The following is a 25,994-nucleotide window of genomic DNA, read 5'->3' as shown; positions in this document are numbered from 1 at the left end:
AGGAAGGAAAATTATGCTTTTTGTGCATCATTTTCGCGATTTAGATTTAAACATGGTCGTTTTAGCACACATGAAAATTTAGTAATATTAAGGCACCTTATTGAAATATTATATACTAGTCCTAAAGCACGTTCACACGGGCCATGTTGTGCATATCTCTCTCTCTCTCTCTTTCTCTTCTTTCTCTTCGTTCTCTCTCTTTCTCTCTCTTTCTTTCTCTTTTTCTCTCTTTTTCTCTCTTTTTCTCTCTTTTTTTTCTCTCTTTTTCTCTCTTTTTCTTTCTTTTTCTCTCTTTTTCTTTCTTTTTCTTTCTTTTTCTCTCTCTTTCTCTCTCTTTCTCTCTCTTTCTTTCTCTTTCTTTCTCTTTCTTTCTCTTTCTTTCTCTTTCTTTCTCTTTCTCTTTCTTTCTCTTTCTTTCTCTCTCTTTCTCTCTCTTTCTCTCTCTTTCTCTCTCTTTCTCTCTCTTTCTCTCTCTTTCTCTTTTTTTCTCTTTTTCTCTTTTTTTCTCTCTTTCTCTCTTTCTTTCCTGTTTTTCAATTGCGGAGGTGCGAGGTCGGGTGGGTGCGCGTGCGAAGGTCTATGCTGTGCACTGCTTAAACTACGGAGGTGCGCGTGCAGGGATCTAAGGCCAAGTGTTTGTCTCTACTGCGCATGACGGCTTCAGACAAACACTTGGCCTTTTATAATATAGGATAAAATATTATAAAAAAAAATATTACAAATTATTAAAAATATTAAACATGCTGTAAAATTTATAGATATAGTCTATGGATTATTTAGAACATTTTCCAGTATGTTTAATAAAAAAATGTATTCATTTTTTAAATATTTCTTTATGTAATATTTCAATAAAGCTCCTTTAGATTAATAAGTTTTCATGTGCGCTAACGTATTTCCCCTTCTGGTGAACCACAGCCGTCCCACAGTCTCTCCCAAGGTCTGTGTGAATAGATCAGGTGTGCTAGCTGGAGGCGCTGGTTCAGCTTGTATCTTCCTTTCCTTCCTCGGTTGTATAACTCTAGGTGCAAAATAGTGGTGCTGAAATATCAGACAATACACCATACAAAGGTGAATATCTACTCACAGTGTATATTGCAGGTTACCGGCTCCTTCCCAATATGAAAAGACAATATCACAGATTCAGTAAAAAAGTTTGTCTTTATTTGGCTCAACGCAAAAGCGTTTCAAAGGTCCCAGCCGTCTTTCTCAAGAGCAATAAAAGTGCTTTACAAACCAAAGCATACCTTTCCGCTGCACAGACGGCCTTTAAATACATGTCAGTTACGCTACCTGCTTCCCCATTGGAGGAGAGCAGGTTTACACCCGATTCAAAATTTAAATTGTAAATTTAAAATAAACATCTAAAATAACATAAAAAACAATATTAATTATATTGGAAACTATAAGTTTGTTTTAAAATATAAAATTTCTGTAGATATCATCATTTTCGCCTGTTCTACCTTTTCGCCTGTTCTACCTTTCAGGTAGTTTTCTGTTTCAAGTTCTCTTTCAGGTCCGGTATGTCAGTGAAGATCACATGTTATAGGTTGTCCAATGAAATTCAGTTTCTGGTATAGAGATGTTTTGTAGTTCCCTTTCAGGTAGTTCTCTATTTTAGGTTCCCATTCAGGTCTGATATGTCAGTGGGTATCACATGTTATCGAATGTCCAATGAAAAACAGTTTCTGATATAGTGATATTGATTGCCTTTTCTTTATTTCTCAAAATAAAAAGACATAAGTGTTATTCACAGATACAAAGTTTCTTATATGAATTCTGCTTATCCAAATATTTAGAGGAGGTAGAATAAATTGCCTCTTAGAAGTTTGTTACAAGTTAGAATAGATACTTTTCATAATTAAACATTCATATTATAAATAGACTTCTATACTTATTGAATGTTAAATATTGACACAGCGACTTGTGTGTTGCATATATGACACAGCGACTTGTGTGTTGCATATAGTAAAAAATATATTTTACTGTTTATGTAAAATACATAGCTATACCTATATATCTATATGAATAGATATACAGTTATAGGTATAAACAGAATATATATTTACAATAAAAAGGACATGAATATTATCCCATAACTTAATATGATACTGATAAATATGTATAGTAAATATACAGTAAAACACAAATACAGACATACTGTGACGGACACCGGCTCTGCAAAAAGGCCCTGCTTCCTCCCCGGAGCCTGCAGCTGTATAGCTGGAAAGTGATTGTAGCAAGTAGCCCACCCAAATAACCAGACAAGACCAGTATTCAGGTGAAAACATGAACTGACTTTATTGTGGAACACACACTGCTTATATACACATTAGGAGCCTTATCTGATCCCAAGATCTCTCGTTATTCCCGCCCCTCCAGACAGTCTGGCGCCTCCATAGCAAAGGGGGCAAAGGGTCACTGGAGCGACCTGGGGTACAGGTTACCGGGTGTCCAGGGTGATGCGGCCGACCAGCAGTTCCAGGAGCCCAGCCAGCCGGAGAGGGGTTAGGCGGTCAGAGATCAGCTCTTCCATGAGGATGTACAAACCACAAAACAAGCAATAGGAAGAGTCTGGGAGATCCAGTAAGCCATGAAAAGGCCAAATCTGGTGTGAAAAGGAGTGCGCCATGTAGTAGGGGGGTGGGGGGTAGCATCGGCAGTCCTGGTATCCGTGGCACATAAATACATATGTACACACATATAAACATATATCTATACATACATATACATATTTAGAGATGTATATGTATGTATCTCTATGTTAAAGGGACACTAAACACAATTTTGTTTTCTTTCATGATTCAAATAAAGCAGCAATTTTAAGCAACTTTCTAATTTACTCCTATTATCAAATTTTATTTGTTCTCTTGGTATCTTTATTTAAGAAACAGTAATGAAAGCTTAGGAGACGGCCATTTTAGGTTCAGCACCTGGGTAGTGCTTGATTATTGGTGGCTAAAGGTAGCAGTCTTTTTCTTCTAATACCTAAGACTGCATATCTTTGAGCCCTTATAACTTTTTAAAGCAATATTTAAAAAAAAATGTTTTATCAGACAGTATTAATATGAGTGTAACTGTAATTTTAAAAGTATTTCTCCAACATAGGTGTGTCCGGTCCACGGCGTCATCCTTACTTGTGGGATATTCTCTTCCCCAACAGGAAATGGCAAAGAGCCCAGCAAAGCTGGTCACATGATCCCTCCTAGGCTCCGCCTACCCCAGTCATTCTCTTTGCCGTTGTACAGGCAACATCTCCACGGAGATGGCTTAGAGTTTTTTAGTGTTTAACTGTAGTTTTTATTATTCAATCAAGAGTTTGTTATTTTAAAATAGTGCTGGTATGTACTATTTACTCTGAAACAGAAAAGAGATGAAGATTTCTGTTTGTAAGAGGAAAATGATTTTAGCAACCGTTACTAAAATCCATAGCTGTTCCACACAGGACTGTTGAGAGGAATTAACTTCAGTTGGGGGAACAGTGAGCAGTCTTTTGCTGCTTGAGGTATGACACATTCTAACAAGACGATGTAATGCTGGAAGCTGTCATTTTCCCTATGGGATCCGGTAAGCCATTTTTATTCAGACAGTAAATAAGGGCTTCACAAGGGCTTATTAAGGAGGCAGAGCCTCATTTTCGCGCCGGTATTGCGCACTTGTTTTTGAGAGGCATGACATGCAGTCGCATGTGTGAGGAGCTCTGATACATAGAAAAGACTTTCTGAAGGCGTCATTTGGTATCGTATTCCCCTTTGGGCTTGGTTGGGTCTCAGCAAAGCAGATACCAGGGACTGTAAAGGGGTTAAAGTTAAAAACGGCTCCGGTTCCGTTATTTTAAGGGTTAAAGCTTCCAAATTTGGTGTGCAATACTTTTAAGGCTTTAAGACACTGTGGTGAAATTTTGGTGAATTTTGAACAATTCCTTCATACTTTTTCGCAATTGCAGTAATAAAGTGTGTTCAGTTTAAAATTTAAAGTGACAGTAACGGTTTTATTTTAAAACGTTTTTTGTACTTTGTTATCAAGTTTATGCCTGTTTAACATGTCTGAACTACCAGATAGACTGTGTTCTGAATGTGGGGAAGCCAGGGTTCCTTCTCATTTAAATAAATGTGATTTATGTGACACTGAAAATGATGCCCAAGATGATTCCTCAAGTGAGGGGAGTAAGCATGGTACTGCATCATTCCCTCCTTCGTCTACACGAGTCTTGCCCACTCAGGAGGCCCCTAGTACATCTAGCGCGCCAATTCTCCTTACTATGCAACAATTAACGGCTGTAATGGATAATTCTATCAAAAACATTTTAGCCAAAATGCCCACTTATCAGCGTAAGCGCGACTGCTCTGTTTTAGATACTGAAGAGCATGAGGACGCTGATGATAATGGTTCTGAAATGCCCCTACACCAGTCTGAGGGGGCCAGGGAGGTTTTGTCTGAGGGAGAAATTTCAGATTCAGGGAAAATTTCTCAACAAGCTGAACCCGATGTGATTACATTTAAATTTAAGTTGGAACATCTCCGCGCTCTGCTTAAGGAGGTATTCACTCTGGATGATTGTGAGAATTTGATCATCCCAGAGAAACTATGTAAAATGGACAAGTTCCTAGAGGTCCCGGGGCTCCCAGAAGCTTTTCCTATACCCAAGCGGGTGGCGGACATTGTAAATAAAGAATGGGAAAGGCCCGGTATACCTTTCGTCCCTCCCCCCATATTTAAAAAATTGTTTCCTATGGTCGACCCCAGAAAGGACTTATGGCAGACAGTCCCCAAGGTCGAGGGAGCGGTTTCTACTTTAAACAAACGCACCACTATACCCATAGAAGATAGTTGTGCTTTCAAAGATCCTATGGATAAAAAATTAGAAGGTTTGCTTAAAAAGATGTTTGTTCAGCAGGGTTACCTTCTACAACCAATTTCATGCATTGTCCCTGTCACTACAGCCGCGTGTTTCTGGTTCAATGAGCTAGTAAAGGCGATCGATAGTGATTCTCCTCCTTATGAGGAGATTATGGACAGAATCCGTGCTCTCAAATTGGCTAATTCTTTCACCCTAGACGCCACTTTGCAATTGGCTAGGTTAGCGGCAAAGAATTCTGGGTTTGCTATTGTGGCGCGCAGAGCGCTTTGGTTGAAATCTTGGTCAGCTGATGCGTCTTCCAAGAACAAACTCCTTAACATTCCTTTCAAGGGGAAAACGCTGTTTGGCCCTGACTTGAAAGAGATTATCTCTGATATCACTGGGGGTAAGGGCCACGCCCTTCCTCAGGATAGGTCTTTCAAGGCCAAAAATAAACCTAATTTTCGTCCCTTTCGTAGAAACGGACCAGCCCCAAGTGCTACGTCCTCTACGCAAGAGGGTAATACTTCTCAAGCCAAGCCAGCCTGGAGACCAATGCAAGGCTGGAACAAGGGAAAGCAGGCCAAGAAACCTGCCACTGCTACCAAGACAGCATGAAATGTTGGCCCCCGATCCGGGACCGGATCTGGTGGGGGGCAGACTCTCTCTCTTCGCTCAGGCTTGGGCAAGAGATGTTCTGGATCCTTGGGCACTAGAAATAGTCTCCCAAGGTTATCTTCTGGAATTCAAGGGGCTTCCCCCAAGGGGGAGGTTCCACAGGTCTCAATTGTCTTCAGACCACATAAAAAGACAGGCATTCTTACATTGTGTAGAAGACCTGTTAAAAATGGGAGTGATTCATCCTGTTCCATTAGGAGAACAAGGGATGGGGTTCTACTCCAATCTGTTCATAGTTCCCAAAAAAGAGGGAACGTTCAGACCAATCTTAGATCTCAAGATCTTAAACAAGTTTCTCAAGGTTCCATCGTTCAAAATGGAAACCATTCGAACAATTCTTCCTTCCATCCAGGAAGGTCAATTCATGACCACGGTGGATTTAAAGGATGCGTATCTACATATTCCTATCCACAAGGAACATCATCGGTTCCTAAGGTTCGCATTCCTGGACAAGCATTACCAGTTCGTGGCGCTTCCTTTCGGATTAGCCACTGCTCCAAGGATTTTCACAAAGGTACTAGGGTCCCTTCTAGCGGTGCTAAGACCAAGGGGCATTGCAGTAGTACCTTACTTGGACGACATTCTGATTCAAGCGTCGTCCCTTCCTCAAGCAAAGGCTCACACGGACATAGTCCTGGCCTTTCTCAGATCTCACGGATGGAAAGTGAACGTGGAAAAGAGTTCTCTATCTCCGTCGACAAGGGTTCCCTTCTTGGGAACAATAATAGACTCCTTAGAAATGAGGATTTTTCTGACAGAGGCCAGAAAAACAAAACTTCTAAACTCTTGTCGAACACTTCATTCCGTTCCTCTTCCTTCCATAGCGCAGTGCATGGAAGTAATAGGTTTGATGGTAGCGGCAATGGACATAGTTCCTTTTGCGCGCATTCATCTAAGACCATTACAACTGTGCATGCTCAGTCAGTGGAATGGGGACTATACAGACTTGTCTCCGAAGATACAAGTAAATCAGAGGACCAGAGACTCACTCCGTTGGTGGCTGTCCCTGGACAACCTGTCACAAGGGATGACCTTCCGCAGACCAGAGTGGGTCATTGTCACAACCGACGCCAGTCTGATGGGCTGGGGCGCGGTCTGGGGATCCCTGAAAGCTCAGGGTCTTTGGTCTCGGGAAGAATCTCTTCTACCGATAAATATTCTGGAACTGAGAGCGATATTCAATGCTCTCAAGGCTTGGCCTCAGCTAGCAAAGGCCAAGTTCATACGGTTTCAATCAGACAACATGACGACTGTTGCGTACATCAACCATCAGGGGGGAACAAGGAGTTCCCTGGCGATGGAAGAAGTGACCAAAATCATTCAATGGGCGGAGACTCACTCCTGCCACCTGTCTGCAATCCACATCCCAGGAGTGGAAAATTGGAAAGCGGATTTTCTGAGTCGTCAGACATTACATCCGGGGGAGTGGGAACTCCATCCGGAAATCTTTGCCCAAATTACTCAACTGTGGGGCATTCCAGACATGGATCTGATGGCCTCTCGTCAGAACTTCAAGGTTCCTTGCTACGGGTCCAGATCCAGGGATCCCAAGGCGACTCTAGTAGATGCACTAGTAGCACCTTGGATCTTCAAACTAGCTTATGTATTCCCGCCGTTTCCTCTCATCCCCAGGCTGGTAGCCAGGATCCATCAGGAGAGGGCGTCGGTGATCTTGATAGCTCCTGCGTGGCCACGCAGGACTTGGTATGCAGATCTGGTGAATATGTCATCGGCTCCACCATGGAAGCTACCTTTGAGACGAGACCTTCTTGTTCAAGGTCCGTTCGAACATCCGAATCTGGTCTCACTCCAGCTGACTGCTTGGAGATTGAACGCTTGATCTTATCAAAACGAGGGTTCTCAGATTCTGTTATTGATACTCTGGTTCAGGCCAGAAAGCCTGTAACTAGAAAAATTTACCACAAAATATGGAAAAAATATATCTGTTGGTGTGAATCTAAAGGATTCCCTTGGGACAAGGTAAAGATTCCTAGGATTCTATCCTTTCTTCAAGAAGGATTGGAGAAAGGATTATCTGCAAGTTCCTTGAAGGGACAGATTTCTGCCTTGTCTGTGTTACTCCACAAAAAGCTGGCAGCTGTGCCAGATGTTCAAGCCTTTGTTCAGGCTCTGGTTAGAATTAAGCCTGTTTACAAACCTTTGACTCCCCCTTGGAGTCTCAACTTAGTTCTTTCAGTTCTTCAGGGGGTTCCGTTTGAACCCTTACATTCCGTTGATATTAAGTTATTATCTTGGAAAGTTTTGTTTTTGGTTGCAATTTCTTCTGCCAGAAGAGTTTCAGAATTATCTGCTCTGCAGTGTTCTCCTCCTTATCTGGTGTTCCATGCAGATAAGGTGGTTTTACGTACTAAACCTGGTTTTCTTCCAAAAGTTGTTTCTAACAAAAACATTAACCAGGAGATAGTCGTGCCTTCTTTGTGTCCGAAACCAGTTTCGAAGAAGGAACGTTTGTTGCACAATTTGGATGTTGTTCGCGCTCTAAAATTCTATTTAGATGCTACAAAGGATTTTAGACAAACATCTTCCTTGTTTGTTGTTTATTCTGGTAAAAGGAGAGGTCAAAAAGCAACTTCTACCTCTCTCTCTTTTTGGATTAAAAGCATCATCAGATTGGCTTACGAGACTGCCGGACGGCAGCCTCCTGAAAGAATCACAGCTCATTCCACTAGGGCTGTGGCTTCCACATGGGCCTTCAAGAACGAGGCTTCTGTTGATCAGATATGTAGGGCAGCGACTTGGTCTTCACTGCACACTTTTACCAAATTTTACAAGTTTGATACTTTTGCTTCTTCTGAGGCTGTTTTTGGGAGAAAGGTTTTGCAAGCCGTGGTGCCTTCCATTTAGGTGACCTGATTTGCTCCCTCCCTTCATCCGTGTCCTAAAGCTTTGGTATTGGTTCCCACAAGTAAGGATGACGCCGTGGACCGGACACACCTATGTTGGAGAAAACAGAATTTATGTTTACCTGATAAATTACTTTCTCCAACGGTGTGTCCGGTCCACGGCCCGCCCTGGTTTTTTAATCAGGTCTGATAATTTATTTTCTTTAACTACAGTCACCACGGTATCATATGGTTTCTCCTATGCAAATATTCCTCCTTAACGTCGGTCGAATGACTGGGGTAGGCGGAGCCTAGGAGGGATCATGTGACCAGCTTTGCTGGGCTCTTTGCCATTTCCTGTTGGGGAAGAGAATATCCCACAAGTAAGGATGACGCCGTGGACCGGACACACCGTTGGAGAAAGTAATTTATCAGGTAAACATAAATTCTGTTTTTTGATGTGCTTTGTGCCACTTTTTTATCCTGTGTATCCAGTGGTGTATTTAGGTTTTGTGCTGCCCTAGGCATATACAATTCTGCTGCCCCCACACACACTCACACCTACCACATCAGGTTTTAGGTCTCTTTTGGCCATAATATTTTTGGTCAAGGTTTAACATGACTTTTTTTTTCATGGCATTTCCAAAGTAAATGTTCATGTTCAAGTGGGTGTGTGTTTGTGGTTTGTGTGTAGAGCAGTGTGCGTGTGTAGTGTGTGTGTGTAGTGAGACTCAAAAAGTGCTGCCCCCCTCAAATCTGCCGCCCTAGGCAAGTGCCTTGTTTGCCTAGGCCAAAATACACCATTGTGTGTATCAGTAAACCAGAGCTCTGAAGTCGCATTGAATAAGATTGTCCTCAATCAAACGCGTTTACTTTCAACTCTTAATATGCGCACCACACAATATATCCCCAATCGTTTGCGTACAACAGTTAGAGCTTCACTCATAATCTAGCCCAATATATGCTAAATAAAAGTATAGGGGGCTTCCTGTTTAGAACATTTACTGTTGTGCCTTTATCGTGTTTAAACACTTTTTACAACCTGGTATTAGCACTATCTATTGTGCACTCAAAAACATATTAAAATGCTATATAAATCAATGGGGAAAAAAACGTTAATGCATTTTAGAAAAGAGTTTGGGGAAAGGGTTAAACACTTTTTACAACCTGGTATTAGCACTATCTATTGTGCACTCAAAAACATATTAAAATGCTATATAAATCAAAGGGGAAAAAACGTTAATACATTTTAAAAAAGAGTTTGGGGAAAGGGTTAAAAAATACGTTAGGGAGTGAGGAGTCAACAGTTTATGTGTTAAATTGTATACGTAAAATTTACATTAAAAGTGCATAGTAAAGAACTAAATAGAAAAACTACTTGGAATTTCTTCCTCTCGATTGGCTGTGCGCTTGAGTGTTATCCACCATGAATATTCTTAGTGTGGGCCCTCATAGAAATCTATTATCTAAGAGAAATTCTGCATCCGCGTTATCTGACACGAATACTGCAGTATGCACTATAATACCTAGCAAGCACACAATAGGTATTAACCATAGACTTCTAAGCACTAAAACACAAGCGGTTTCAATAGCGCTGTCACGGATAGCAGGCTGCAAGGGTTAAACCCCTACCCCCTATAGCCTTCCCCCTGTTGTTATCTAGTCTAGGTGTGAAGTGTTTTTCTGTTAATTGTGTGAGTCATCCATTGTCCTTTTGTAACTCAGGATGTGATTAGAATCTGTTTAACTAACCATTGTCTGATGTTTGTCTCATTGTATAATATTTGTTTCTATTTGTGTAGTAACTACCCCCATGTGTTGGAAATGTCTAAAAGCTGTGTTTTCTGTGCAATAAACCCCTACCCCCTATAACCTCTCCCCTGTTGTTATCTAGTCTACTTGTAAAGTGTCTTTCTGTTATTGTGTGAGTCATTCATTGTCCTTTTGTAAGTCAGGATGTGATTAGCATCTGTTTAACCATTGTCTGATGTTTGTCTCATTGTATAATATTTGTTTCTATTTGTGTAGTAACTACCCCCATGTGTCGTAAATATATAAAAGCTGTGTTTTCTGTGCAATAAAACAGTTCTTATTTTCACCTGAATACTAGTCTGTCTAGTCATTTAGGTGGGCTCCAGCTAGAATCACTTTCCTGGGCTACATAGAAATCACTTTCCTGGGCTACATAGCCACTTGTTCCAGGCAGAGGAAGGACCCGGTTGGCGGCGCTACCCAGTCGGGGTAGCGGGAAGTCCATCACATTGGTTGACAGCGGTGGGATGCTTCCGTCTACCTGGAACGTCCAAACCACCAACTGAAGATCTTGGCGGATGGAGCAGTACCATGGGCTCCGGAAGAAAGAATTGAGAACATTGCTGCAGACTAGAGGGAAAATCGCCTGCAACAAGACAAAGGCAGTGCTTGTAGCCGAACTGATGGAGGACGATCGGGCTAGCAAACAGGCTGGTGGGTCGGACAGCGACCAAAGCGGAGGACAGCCCAGTACAGCCTCCACTCAAGGGACTACAACATCCGACAAGCAGCGGCAGGTACAACTGGCTCTCTATGGACCTAACCCCCCGAGGAGATCATTACTCTGATAGTGACTTGACGCCAACAAGATACAAATGTTGGAGCTTCAGAAGTCTATAGGGGGGGTCATGCCGGATCCCATGGACCCGCCTTCCCAGCCCAAGAAACTACCCTACAGGGTTTTCCGAACTTTCCAGGATGATGGGAGTGACCGCTACCTACAGCTGTTCGAGACCCAGTGCCAGATGCATGGGGTCACTAATGCAGATAGGGTTACTATCTTAATTGGAAAACTATCCGGTAGGGCCCTGGAGGCTTTCCACACTGTCCCCTCCGAAGATCAAGGCAACTATGACCGGGTAAAAGAGTGCATCCTTGCTCGGTATGGACTCACCCCGGAGGCTCACCGGCTAAACTTCAGGGGACTACAAAGACAAGAGGAGCAGCCGTATACAGAGTTTGCCCACCGCTTAGCTAGATCCTTGAACTCCTGGGTTACTGGGTTCCACATCACCACCCTAGACAAAGCTGTTCAACTCATCCTCCTGGAGCAGTTCTACAACCGCACCCCAGCAGAGATAAGGGACTGGGTAAAAGACAAGGGATCCAGAACAGCTGACCTGGCCGATCGGTATGTGGATGCCCGGCGCCAGGCGGCCACAGACCCCCGGCCAGCAACCCGCTCCACTCCAGCCCCAGCTCGAACCCCAACATTCTTTCGCCAGCCACAAACCGGGAGCAGACATCTCCTGGGGTGTTATGGGTGTGGACACCCCGGACATGTTATACGGGACTGCCCCGCCAGACAACGAAACCCCCCAGCCCAGCCGCCAAGGAACCCTGCCTCAATCTCGTGGGGGTCTCCTCAAGCCCGCACCTATCAGGCTGCTGCCCAATGTGCCCATACAGCGAGCTCCGACCCCTATGCTGAGTGGACAGGAGAAGAAGTAGGTGTCCTACACCATGTCGACTCAATGGACCAAGACAACCGACAAAAACACCAGCAAGTTTTCTGGGTCAACGGGCAGGCGGCTCAAGGAATGAGAGATACGGGGGCCACTGTTTCTTTGATCCAACCTCACCTCGTTCCCCACTCCGGCTGCACTGGGCGAACCCTTGCTGTGAGGGTAGCAGGATTCCTACAGCCTGGGTCCATTTGAACTGGAAAACCGACTCCCACAATGTAGAAGTGGGGGTTATGCACCACATCCCTGCCGAGGTCCTGTTGGGAACCGACCTCGGCCACCTTGTGTCCGCCTATGTGGGGAATGCCTCTCCGGATACCTGCCCAGTGACTACCCGCCAGCAGGCCAGATGCCCAGCCACCGCACCAACTCTGGGGATCCAGGTAAGACCTACCACCCCGACACCTACCTTTCCCTGACTGCCCGTCCCCACTAACCCCGAACTTACTGACACCCCCTCCTGGGCGACCCCCTCTGACTTTGCCAAAGAAACCTTGAGTGACCGGACCCTAGCCCCTTACCGAGACCGAGTAGGTGCTGACCCCCAGGGCCCAGGAGATGAACAATTCCAGTGGGAGGGAGAGCTCCTGTACCGGATCTCCAAAAGGAGAAAAGGACCGGTGCCCAAACGCCAGCAGGTTGTACCGAAGAAGTTTCGGTCCAACCTACTGAACATAGGGCGTGACATCCCCTTAGCCGACCACTTAGGAAAGCAAAGGACCCACCACCGCTTGACTCAAACCTTCTTCTGGCCAGGCATTACAGCCGATATTAAGGAATACTGTAAATCCTGTGAGGTTTGCCAGAAGGTAAGAAAGACGGGTGACCATACGAAAGCCCCCCTCCATCCCCTGTCCATTATTGAGGAACCCTTCAGCCAAGTGGCAGTAGACATTGTGGGGCCATTAGCTCAGCCCAGCCCCTCAGGGAAGAAATACATCCTTACAGTGGTGGACTATGCCACCCGATACCCCGAGGCAATCCCCTTGGCCAATATCATGGCAGAGACCATAGCAGATGCGATGCTCTGGATATTCACCAGGGTAGGCTTCCCTCGGGAAGTGGTTTCCGATCAGGGAATGCAGTTCACTGTGGAAATCACTCAATAACTCTGGGAGTTGTACGGGATTAAACCCCTGCACAGCACCCCTTACTATCCCCAGACGAATGGGCTGTGTGAGAGGTTTAACAGGACCCTAAAGCAACTGCTTCGGACGTTCTCGGCCACTCACAAGGACTGGGAGAGATTCCTGCCGCACCTCCTCTTTGCATATCGAGAGGTGCCTCAGGAATCCACCGGTTTTTCCCCCCTTTGAACTTCTATATGGTCGAAAGGTTAGGGGCCCGCTAGATTTGGTACGAGCCCACTGGGAGGGAGACACCGGGGGGGGGGGGGCGGGGAAGAGCACTCTGTTGTGGAGTACGTACTCCAGCTCAGAGACCGGCTGAAAGACCTAGCTGCCCAGGTACGCAAGAACCTTCAAGCCTCTTAGCACAGGCAGAAGCGATGGTACGATCGCAATGCCCGTACCCGAACCCTGATCGTGGGACAGAAGGTCCTCGCTCTGAAGCCTGTCAAAACCAACAAGCTACAGGCCTCTTGGCAAGGACCTTACCGGATTGTGGAAAAACTAAACAACACCACATACCTGGTAGCGAAGTGTTCAGATGAAAGGATCTGTCTGACCTTTCATGTGAACATGTTAAAGGCATACATAGAGAGACCCAGAGATATGGCCGCTATCTGTGTGCCGGCAGTGGAGGACTCTGAAAGTCTTCCAATGTCGGAGCTTCCCGGACCTACTGACACCCCCCAGGGGGTTGATGACATATCCCTAGACAATAGGTTAGAGCCCGGACAGAAAAGGCAGGTCCTGCTTTTTTTTTTTTTTTTTTAATTAAAAATTACTGCTCTAGGCAGTTTTGTGACTTTAAAGTTAGTGGGACTGAAAAGAGCCTTTGGGTACAGAGAGACATTGGGGCCTATCTATCAAGCTCCGAATGGAGCTTGATGCCCCGTGTTTCTGGCGAGACTGCAGGCTCCCCAGAAACAGCAGTTATGAAGCATCGGTCACAAAGACCACTGCTCCATAACCTGTCCGCCTGCTCTGAGCAGGCGGAAAGACATCACCGGAATTCAACCCGATCGAGTACGATCGGGTTGATTGATACCTCCCTGCTGGGGTCTGCAGGGGGCGGCGTTGTACCAGCAGCTCTTGTGAGCTGCTGGTGCAATGCTGAATACGGAGAGCGTATTGCTCTCCATATTCAGCGAGGTCTGGCGGACCTGATCCGCACTGTCAGATCAGGTCCGCCAGACCTTGTTAAATAGAGGCCTATATAAGAACTGCGCCGGAAAGGATACCCTTATTAAAGTATATGACCCTCTAAATATACAAAAAAAGACAAGAGTACAAAAAGTGATAAAAAAGGGAGTGCTAAATCAGCTATTCCAGGACCTCTTTATTTATGTACTTTTATGTCTCAAATTAATGACTTTATGTATGTGTTTATAATGACTTTTTAAATATACAAAATACGTCTTTAAACTGAAAAGAGCCTTTACATTGCGGTCTGTGGGAACTGTGTGTTCCCATAGACCGCAATATAAATATATATATGTGTGTATGTATGTATATATATATATATATATATATATATACTTATATACATATATATTTATGTGTTAATATTTGTATATGCAAAGTAACAAAGTTGTAACACGCTCTTAGTTGAATATAAAAAGCATATGTTTATTGAAACATTTAAAAATTACCAAGCCACCATGTACAAAAAAACTGTGAGGAGCGCAGCACAACGGCTTACGCGTTTCGGGAGTGTCCCGTAATCACTTGACTATTACCTATACTCCCAGGTCTCACAGTACTGCCCTTTATAACCACGATACAAGGGGTTTTTTGGGATACCTATCCCAGTGACGTGCAGTAATAGGAGGCAGGGTAGGCAGTGCCTACCCTGTCCAATGAGGGAAAAAAAGAATTTAATTCGAATTTATTAAAATAAAAAAAAACTGTTTATTATTTATTCACAATTTTGGCCACGCCCACCTTTGCCCAAGGGTACCTACCCCCCCCCCCACCCCCATGGCGATATTTGTGTTACGGTACATACTTAGTATACTAGCGCTTTGGTACTAGCGCTTTGCGCATGCGCAAAATATTCTCTATCTTCTTCTCTATCCATTTCCATTGTTGCGCAATTAGGAGGCAGTGAGCCGGTCCGCTGCCCTCCATTAATTGCGCAACAATGGATCTGGAGATGCGCCACCCACTGGTGACTCTAAAGGGCCTGCTACAAGCTCCAATGGAGGCGGTTCTCAAAACCGCCTCCATGATGAGCTATGTAATTTCAGCCAATCACAGCTCCAGCAGCACTGCGGGGAGGCGTGCCTGCTGGGCTGCTGATTGACAGATGCGGGGCCATGTGACCAGTTTGACGTGTCACCGCGTTGCGCGCGCCGCTCTGACACAGTGGCGGGAAGACTCAGCAGTGTCAGTGGAGGGAGCTGCTCTTGTGCTAATGTGCGTGTGTGCCGCCGTCCGACCACTAACTTCTGTCACCGACGGTCACGGTCCAGTGGGTCCACTGAAGAGTCAGGACAGGACTTGGAGTTGCTGCAGAGTGCAGTGCCTGGAGGAGCAGGACTCAGGAGGAGAGAGAGTCAGGACTGACCGACGACGACCCGACCGGATTGAATCTTCTTATCATCAGGTAAGGATAAGGAGGAAGGAAGCCATGATTTAAGCCAGACTGTGTGACCACTAAGTTAGTTTAAATTTTTTAGTAGTAGTATTAGATACTATTAGTAGTTAACCTAACCAGTGACTGGTTAGGTTAAAACTACTAATAGTATCTAATAATTATACTTATAATACTACAGTGAGGACATGGTATTCTGGCATAGAGGCAAAGGGTAAATGTTGGACACACTTTTATTATGCATGGTGCATAGCCCACCTCTTCTGCGTGCCTAGAATTTGGGACAGGTTGGCAGACTTGTCTCTTAGAATTGTGATATTTGATCTCTCTCCTCTGTCTAACTGTATTATAGATCTGTTCCTCCTGCTTTACCAACCTAGCTGGCCCCCTACATACAGGTCTCCTTTATGGTTATAGTATAGTATTATATGTTTTTTTGTATTGCATGCAATGACTTATGTTAGTCCAGTTCATATCAGAAGTTTTGTCATGAATATTTAGCCTGCTTGCTTAGGTGAATGATTGCCGCACTGAAGTGTTATACCTTTTACAGCAATCAGAATAATGTTGTACACATGCTTATCATACACTACATTTTAATAACTTATATGAGTTTCTCTATATTTTATTAGTGTGCCTACCATTGCAGCGCTATGTATAAGTAGCCTGTAACTTATTGCCTGCCCTCTGGATTAACAAGGAGAATTGCACAACCAATTATTTCTAGAGTAAATGACATTTTCCTCTAATATGATTTTTCATATCTATAAATAGTAAATATTTTACCTGATTGCCCTTCCTCTAATTAATTTGTTTAACAAGTGGAAATCTGTTTCTGTACATGGTATATGGGAAAGACGTTTGCTATGGTAAAGGCTTAAAGAGAACATTTTGTGTATAATTTAAGATCAAATTATTTTTCTTCACTCCCTGATACACATTTAAGATTTCAGATATGATTTATGGAACATGTATCAGTGTTGTAATTATGTTTAACCCTGTCTGAATAGTGTAATGCAAACAATCCACTTGCAGTTGGGTATCCTGTAGCTCTGCTCAGGGCCATGACAGGCTATGAGAAATGGCTAGGTTGTAAACTTTACAAATTGTAGTGTTTTATGTAACTGACTTTCAGAAGAGTTGGCAAAGCAAATGCTGACCAGATTAGTGCCATATTTGAATTGATTCCCAGTGACTGTTTGGGGCTGTGTTTGGAAAGTCTCCCTTTTTGGTTCATGACATGATGTAAAAAGAGATAATGAATTCTCATCTGAGTCATTTAAAAAAAATATATGTAATAATGATTGCAGTTGTTAAATGTTTTGAGAAATAATGCCACTGTACAGTAAATGGTTAAACACATAGTCAAAGGGACAGGACATTCAAAATTAAACTTTCATGATTGAGGTAGTGCATGTTATTTTAATAGACTTTTCTAGTTAATTATATTTTGAGAATTAGCATTAACTGTTACTGGCCCCATGTCAGCAAATCAAATTAGTTTTTGAAAGGAACATGACAGTCATAATTAAACTTCCATCATTCAGATAGAAATCGCACTAACAAAACAAAAAAAACCTTTCTATTTTACTTTTACTATGTACTTCATTCTTTTGGTATCCTTTGTTGAAGAGCATACCTAAGTGGGATGTGCACATGCATTTCTTGAGCACCCTATTGCAGCAGCTGTGTTGGCAGTATTGATAACTTGGTCTTTGTGTAAAATTTGTATGGTAAATTATTTCTATTTTTACAATACAGTAGTGAGTAGAGAAGAGATTGTGTATCATTCTAATTGCTTAGTAACTGGCACTGTGTGAGTGTGTATGTGAGCAGAGTGTGTGTAGTGTGTGAGTCAGTGAGCAGAGTATGTGTGCTTTATTCTCCAGATAATCAACACATTTCAGATGAGCTGGTGATTTAGATGAGTGTTTCTCAACCATGGTGATCAAGTACCCCCAACAGGCCAGGTTTTCATTTTAGATGAATCAGTGCACCGGTGAAGTAATTAGCTGATCAGTAACACAGTGGTTACTAACTTGCTCTCACCTATCAGCTGATTATTTCACCTGTGCACTGGTTCAGCTATAATGAAAACCTGTCCTGTTGCGGGTACTTGCGGCCCGCGGTATATGTGTTTCTCTGGCATATCATATCTAGTGCCTCACCAGCCTCTGACCTCACCGCACGTCACTGACCTATCTATTTCATTTTTTCTATGAACAATTTGTACATGCTCTATGGAAGAGCTAGTAATTAACCTGCAAACACAACATTAACTGTACCGTTAATATTTGTATATACACATATTAACACATAAATATATATGTATATAATCATATACATATATATTTAAAAAATGCTGCCCATCGCTGCGCTACTTACCTCTTTCGCCGCTCGAGGTTCTGATGCCATTTCTGACGGTATCAGAACGAGGCTCCATAGGAGCCTATGGAAGCGTGCTCTAATGAGTCCAATCCGACCGCGAGCTCGCATTTCCACTGCATTTAACTTGTAATGCCAGCGCACATTATCGTGCCCTAGTATTACAAAGTGGCGCACTAATATACAGCGCTCTACTTGTAATCTGGCCCATAGTTTGTTGGCAGATCTTTTCCTCTGACCTCTAAATTCTAGGGTCTCAAAGTACTGATGGAGTGCGGCCTTGAAATTTGTGTATATATTGTAACACAGGGATTGGTGTATCCCCTATAAATCTCTTCTGTATACAAAGTGAATGTGTGAAGCCAGGTTATGTGACAGGAGTCAGGTTGTCTAATGATTAGCTAAATTGCTGCCTGACAATACTGCAGATTAGGAGGGCAGCGCCTCGTTCTGCCTGTGTATAAATAATATACACAGCCATGCAGCCACACCCTCAGCAAACAGCGTCAGTTATACATTTACTCAGCACTCCTACACGCATCACTCTGAGTATCACTGCCTAGTCTGCCCCACCCCACAGATCTAAACCAACTGCTCCTAGTTATATCTTAAAGGGTCATAAAACAACTTGTAATTACAAGACTTTAGTGTAGTATTGCAATAATATAAAATACCAATCTAATGTGACAAACTTCCTTAATATACCTTGTTCTTCGCTATTATTTTTTATTGGCCCAACCCACCCTTTTGAGTTTCCTTATTTGGAGGAGTCAATCCAAACTTGTTACTAGAATAGGCAAGGTTTGCTGCTGTTATTTTGTTAGCAGAACTTGCATTGTTTTCAGGTATCTTATCTTATCACCTTTGATTAAAGCCAGATAGGGACAGATATGAAGCAGGGTTAAAGGGAATTGAAAGTGAAAGTTAAAGGGATATGAAACCATTTTTTTTTTCTTTCATGATTTAGATAGAGCATGAAAATTTAAACAACTTTCTAATTAACTTATATTATCTTTGTTCTTTGTTCTTTTGGTATCCTTTGTTGAAAAGCAGGGACGTAAGCTTAAGAGTCAGCCCATTTCTGTAGCACTATATCGCAACAGTTTTGCAAGAATGTTATCTATTTGCTAGAACACTAGAGGGCAGCACTATTTCCTACCATGTGGTGCTCCAGATGCTACCTAGGTTTCTCTTCAACACAGAATATCATGGGGAAAAAAAGCAAATTTGATAATAACAGTAAATTGGAAGCTTTTTAAAAATGGTAACAACTGTCTGATTCACAAAAGAAAAGTTTTGGGTTTCATATCCCTTTAAACTTTCATGGCTAAAATAGAACATGCATTTTTAAGAGATTTAATTTCTGTTATCAAATTTACTTTGTACTCCTGGTACTCATTGTTCAAAGGCATACCTAGATAGGATCATAAGTAGCAATGCCCTCCTGGTAGCTAGAAGATGATTGGTGGCTGCACATATATGCTTCTTCCTCATTGGCTCAATAGCTAACTCCCAGTAGTGCATTGCTGCTCTGTAGTTAACTTTGGGTCAGATTTCGAGTGGAGCGCAAAATTGTGCTTACTCTAGCGCGATATTTGCACTTCATTCAGTAATACCAGCGCAAGCAAATGTGCACTGGTATTACGAGTTAGGTGCAAAGTGAACACAACCTCGCTGAAGCACGAGAGCGAGCTTCCATAGGCTCTAGTGGGAACCTTTTTCTCATGCTATCAGACACGGCTGAGAACCTTTCGCAGCGACGGGCAGCAAAGTGTAAATATATATGTATATGAATATATACATATATATTTGTATTTATATGTCTTTATATGTGTATATACACATATTAACACATAAATATATAGGCAACACACAGTCCTCGTAGACCGCTATGTAAAGGCACTTTTCAGCACCCCACATCCGCACACTTTAACTCCTAAAAACTGCTTTGAGCAGTTTTAATTAAAAAAAAAAATTTTTTTTTTAACAAAAAGGGACCTCAAACTTTATTTTTAGGGCAATTGGGCAATATTTTGAAAATTACCAGCAATCTGATCTCTGGTTAATTTTCAGAGCACCAATAAGCAAGCGCTACCCAGGTTCTGAACCAAAAATGGGCTCACATTCCTGCTTTCAAATAAAGATACCAAGAGAACGAAGAAAAATTGATAATAGGAGTAAATTAGAAAGTTGTTTATAATTGCATGCTCTATCTGAATCATGAAAGTATAACTTGAAGGTTTCTATCATATCTCTTCCCTTTTGTAAACCTTCCCAGACTGGACTAATCTGTGATCAAATGATCAACTATTAATTATAAAGCTATCAAACAGCATGACAATTAATTGTATACTAATTTGTGGAAATCCCTTTTATGTAGATGATAAATTATATTTTGCTATCACAAAAGGTTAAAAAAAAGAGTATAGCTATGGTATCGTTGACATGTTAAATTATTTTTTTTTATCTGATTCTTGTGCTGGTAATTATGCAATGAATATGGATGAATTGTAATTTAAAATTGCAATGAAAATAATTCTCATGTCATTAAATAATAAATTATTTTTACATGCAGAATATGCTGAAGTTGTATATGGTATAATAATCATATTAATCATTTAGGGAGATGAGGCCCATGCCTACCTGTTCCGAGAGGTCCTTCACTTTGCTCAACCATTGCTGAGCTCTGGATCTTGCGATAATCCCAGAGAAGCGGTCCTGTGTTCCAGTCTGCCACCTGGTAGATATGTGATCATCCCGTCATTGGAACAAGTGTCGGATGAAGGAGAGTTTCTGCTCAGGGTCCTTACAGAAAAAGAGAGCGAAGATCGGTAAGATGGAAGAGGGTGAGTTGAGAAGGAAAAATAAGGAGTTAAGGGAAATAGGAGGTAGGCAAGGAAGAAAGGGATGTAATATATGCTTAAGAGGTGAGGAACTCTTAGCTGTAAAAGACAAGTCAGGTAAGGCGAAAGCATAGGATGAGGATCCAGGAGTAGTACAGTATGGGGTGAGGATCTATGTGAGGTGAAAACATAGCACAAGGAGCCAGTAGGATGACAATATGGGGTAAGAAATAAGAAAAATAATTGGATAATGATCTAGGTGAGAGTATGGGATAAGGAGCTGGGTGGGGTTGCAGCATGGGATTAGGAACAAGCTGAGGTTACAGAAGGATAAGGAGGGATAAGTAGCTTGGTGAAAGAATGGATGAAGAGATACAGGTTGGAATGATGATCTGGGTGACAAGCATCCAGGAGAGGTGAGAGCAAGGGAAGAGGAGGTGGTGAGATAACACTATGGGGTTAGAAACCTAGTGAGGTACCAGCATTGAATAAGGACCAAGGTGAATTGACAACAAGGGATGGTGAGCTGTGTGAAGTGAATACCATAGGGTAAGTTTACATCATAGAAACATATATATTGACGGCAGATAAGAGCCATAGGCCCAGCAAGTCTGCCCGATATTACTTAACAGTATAAACTTATCTAGTTTGTAGGATAGCCAAGGTGAGGAGGTAAGAGGTTTGAGGTAATAAATCAAAGGTGAGGAGCAAGAGGGATGACACAATGAAATGAGGAGGTGGGTGAGGTGAGAGCAATATAGATGAGACCTCTGAGGTAACAGTGTAGAATACAGAGCTAGGTGAAGACGTGGAATGAGGAGCTGGGTGAAGTGTTACCATGGAATAAAGATACAGTTAAAGTCACAATATAGGATAGAGAGAAGACTGACAGCATTTGATGAGGAGCAGGATGACGTGACAACACGAATGAGGATCTAGTGAGAGCATGCAATGGAAAGCTGAGTGATATTACGGTATGGAAAAATAAGTTCGGCTGAGGAACCAGTTGAGTTGACAGAATTGTATGAGGCTTTAGGTGAGCTACCAACATGTAATAAAGCACTGGGTTTTAGCTTGTGAGGTGAAGAGGACAAAATAAATAAGACAGATATACTGAGAAATAAAAATTGAGAACGGAGAAAAGTGCAGAGACTGAGAATTAGTAGGCAGACAAATTACTGATACAGCATATAATTGTTTGTTACAGGTGCTCAGTCATTGGTCCTAATAAAGGTGTACTGGTAAGTACAGGGAATTATAGCACAATAAAGACAACATCTCAATGTGCTGTAGTAATTTTAACTCCCACTAATAGCACGTGAAAAGGAGCTGTAGAGTGACACTATTATTCACAGTAATTATGGCTGATAATGTTACCATGGTAACAGCCACACAGTGACTAAATTATGCATAATTCTATTGCTACCTTGTGTCATTACGTATCCTTATTTTGACCCTAATATAAACATTCCTGACTAAGCCACAGGCGACCCAGCACTAAAGTGAGCATTCTTACATGCCCAACAAACTGATCCTACACCCATAAACAGCGCACTCTTCGCACTTGCTTTCCTGAACCTTTTAAATCTTGTCAATGAATGTAAAGTTGATGTAGGACCTTGCAGTTAAAGAGCATAGCAGCTGGGGGTATAGTGAATCAGATACATGGGGGTCAAATTAAAGATATATAGGGATACTAGAGCAACGGCAAAGACAGCAAATGTGTCCATAGGCAGCTCCATATCGTTAAAAAATGCAGTTTAAATAATATATTACAATTAATTTAAAAAATGTTCTCATTAATGAAACCTAAACATTAAATGACCTCTAAACACAGTAGGTTTGCATAATCTATAAATGCATAATAAAAAGACAACGCAAAATAACATTTTCCTTCTTAATGTATCATGTGACAGCCATCAGCCAATTGCAAAATGCATATATACGTTTATCCTGTGAATCCTGCACATGCTCAGAAGGAGCTAGTGCCTTAGAAAGTGTGTATATAAAAAATATTGTGCACAATTAGATAATGGATGTAAATTGGAAAGTTGTTTAAAATTGTGTGTTCTATCTGAATCATGAAAGATTAATTTTGTCTTGACTGCCCCTTTAACTAAAAATCTTAATTTAAAATGGAGTAGATGTTTTTTAAAAACCTACCCCCTTGTCCCATGTGACAGTCATCAACGACTCACAGTCTCCTTTATGTATACACTGTGAACTTGCACATTCTCAGTGCCTCAGAAAGTGTGCATATAGCTGGTGCCTCAGAAAGTGTGCATATAAAAAAGTATGTGCCAAATTTAATACTAGAAGTCAATTGGAATTTTTTTTTTTCAATCGAATGCTCTATGTAAATTATGAACATTTAGACTTTAGTTTCGCTTTAAAGTAATTTTATCATGGTTTAAAGTCCACACAGCCATCATTTGTACATCTTATCTGTGCCTAATTGTCCTCACCAGAAGAGATTAGATAAGGATTTCAACATGGCAGTACCCATTACGTTAGGGGAATTGGAAAGCTCTAATTAAGTGCGACATTACAAAAGGTCTGCTCTGCACCCACAATAAATGCTTATATATGCACATACATATCAGTAATTAAGTGCCACATAACAAAAGGTCTGCACACACAATAAATGCTTATATATGCACAATATAGATCAGTAATTATGTGCCACATTACAAAAGGTCTGCACACACAATAAATGCTTATGTATGGACAGTATATATCAGTAATTAAGTGCCACATTACAAAAGTTCTCCACACACAATAAATGCTTATGTATGGACAGTATATATCAGTAATTAAGTGCCACATTACAAAAGGTCTGCACACACAATAAATGCTTATATATGCACATTATATATCAGTAATTAAGTGCCACATTACAAAAGGTCTGCACACACAATAAATGCTTATATATGCACAGTATATATCAGTAATTAAGTGCCACATTACAAAAGGTCTGCACGCACAATAAATGCTTATATATGCACAGTATATATCAGTAATTAAGTGCCACATTACAAAAGGTCTGCACACACAATAAATGCTTATATATGCACAGTATATATCAGTAATTAAGTGCCACATTACAAAAGGTCTGCACACACAATAAATGCTTATATATGCACAGTATATATCAGTAATTAAGTGCCACATTACAAAAGGTCTGCACGCACAATAAATGCTTATATATGCACAGTATATATCAGTAATTAAGTGCCGCATTACAAAAGGTCTGTGCACACAATAAGTTTTTAAATATGCTATGCACAGTATATAGTAGTAATAAAGTGCTGCATTAGAAAAGGTCTGCACACACAATAAATATTTATGCACAGTATATATCAGTAACTTTTGTACTGAACTAATTGTCATCATGTTTTCTTTTGCTTTAGTAATGCACCTTTTTCTTCTGTAATGGTCTGTACATTATGATCCGAATGCGTAAGAATGCGGCCGCTCACGGCATTCGTCTCTTTTTGGAATCACATTTATTCTTCTGAAAGTGAAACACACTAAGATTTGAATTTGCATAGATCTTAGTGTGTTTGACTTTCAGAAGAATAAATGCGGCTCCGAAAAGAGACGAATGCAGCGAGCAACCACCCTCTGCCGCTTTCAGATTATAACTAATTATTCGAATGCACAGGCCTAGTCTGTCCACACATTTGTGAAAACACCCTGGAAAAGCCTGTCAAATACCTGTATCTTGTAGGTTTGTGCGTTTAACCAGATTCACCTGTTATAATATGTCATTTGATAGGTCACCTGATCTTTTATCCGATATTTGTACAATGCTTTTCACAGGAATTAGTCAGAGTCCATAGCATCTAAATAAAATCAATTGTAATAAAGAAGAAATGTTATTTTAATCAGTTCATATATGTCTAGAATGTTAGTCATAGTTATATATATATACTAATATGTGTGTGTGGTATCTGTGTATATCTTTTTTTCTTCTCTGTCTATTCTAGTCACTGTCTGACTGTCCTTCCAAAGATCAGATACGGATCAGATTCCTGCAGTTTTCAAAAGGGGTGAGGATTGTTTGCTCTGTAACTAGACCATATACATTAAAGGGACATAATACTCATATACTAAATCACTTGAATGTTATGCTGTAATGCTTGTGGGATATTCCGCTATCAGACCAAACTTGGCCAGTAGTCTTCTTATCCCGGCGTCAGGCTGGAATGATAGGGAATATCCCAGAGCAGAGAAAATTCGCAAAATGAGGTAAGCGCTACTTACAATAGGCAGGGTAGTCTTTGGCAGCAACAGGTAGGGAATCCAGCGGTATGGCAGTTCAAGGGTAAACCAATAGAAGGACTGGAAACAGGCAGGAATCGGCAACAAAGGGAATCCAATAATTACAGTTCAGAAATAAACCAATAGAATGGTCAAGCAGGCAGAGTTCGATAAGAATATAGCAATCCAATGGTTCAAGGGTTAAATAGGCAGAGGGGTTAGACAGGCAGAGTTCAGCAACTGTATGGCAATCCAGCATTTTAGGGTTAAGCTAGCAGAGTAGTCAGACAGGCAGAGTTCAATAACGTTATGGCAATCCAGTAGTTTGGGGGTTAAGCAAGCAGGCAGAGTTCAATAACGTTATGGCAATCCGGTAGTTTAGGGGTTAAGCAAGCAGAGTAGTCAGACAGGCATAGTTTAATAACGTTTTGGCAATCCAGAATACAGTAACAATCACACACAGGATTGGTGCCACAGGAGATCCTGACCGGCTTCAGAATAATAGAAGCGTGACGTCACCACCACACACACACAGGAGCCGACTCTACCCTAGACAAAGAGCAGAACAGCACTCGCCGCATCCCTGTCAACAGCTAGAACGGCGCAGCATGACATAGCCCCCTCTAAAGGGTTCCCTCTGGGAACCAGAGTCGGCCTCAAAGGATGAGCAGCATGGAATCTGGAGACCATAGATGGAGCATGCACATCACGGGCAGGAACCAAGGAACGATCCGCCACAGAGTAACGCTTCCAATGTATCAGATACTGCAGATGTCTGTGCCTGTATCTGGAGTCCAGGATCTTGGCAACCTCATATTCAGGGTCACTAAGGACCAGGAGCGGAGGAGGAGTAGCTCAGAGCCTGGTGTATCTATTCTGTATGTAAGGCTTGAGTAGTGAGATGTGGAAGACTGGATGTATGCACAGT

The 25,994-nt window shown here is 41.9% G+C and overlaps 1 protein-coding gene across 1 annotated transcript in view; it reads left to right on the top strand.

The window, feature by feature from the left end:
* LOC128666804 (calpain-1 catalytic subunit) overlaps positions 1 to 25,994 on the top strand; it is a 159,537-nt gene that overhangs the window by 103,462 nt on the left and 30,081 nt on the right. The window contains exons 12-14 of the mRNA XM_053721599.1: positions 20,583 to 20,791; positions 22,011 to 22,044; positions 24,793 to 24,855. Coding sequence (XP_053577574.1) covers positions 20,583 to 20,791; positions 22,011 to 22,044; positions 24,793 to 24,855 — 306 coding nt within the window. The remainder of the gene's footprint in view (positions 1 to 20,582; positions 20,792 to 22,010; positions 22,045 to 24,792; positions 24,856 to 25,994) is intronic.

The sequence above is a fragment of the Bombina bombina genome, chromosome 7 (assembly GCF_027579735.1).
Source record: "Bombina bombina isolate aBomBom1 chromosome 7, aBomBom1.pri, whole genome shotgun sequence".
Classification (NCBI taxonomy): domain Eukaryota; kingdom Metazoa; phylum Chordata; class Amphibia; order Anura; family Bombinatoridae; genus Bombina; species Bombina bombina.
This window is presented reverse-complemented; position numbering and strand designations above follow the sequence as displayed.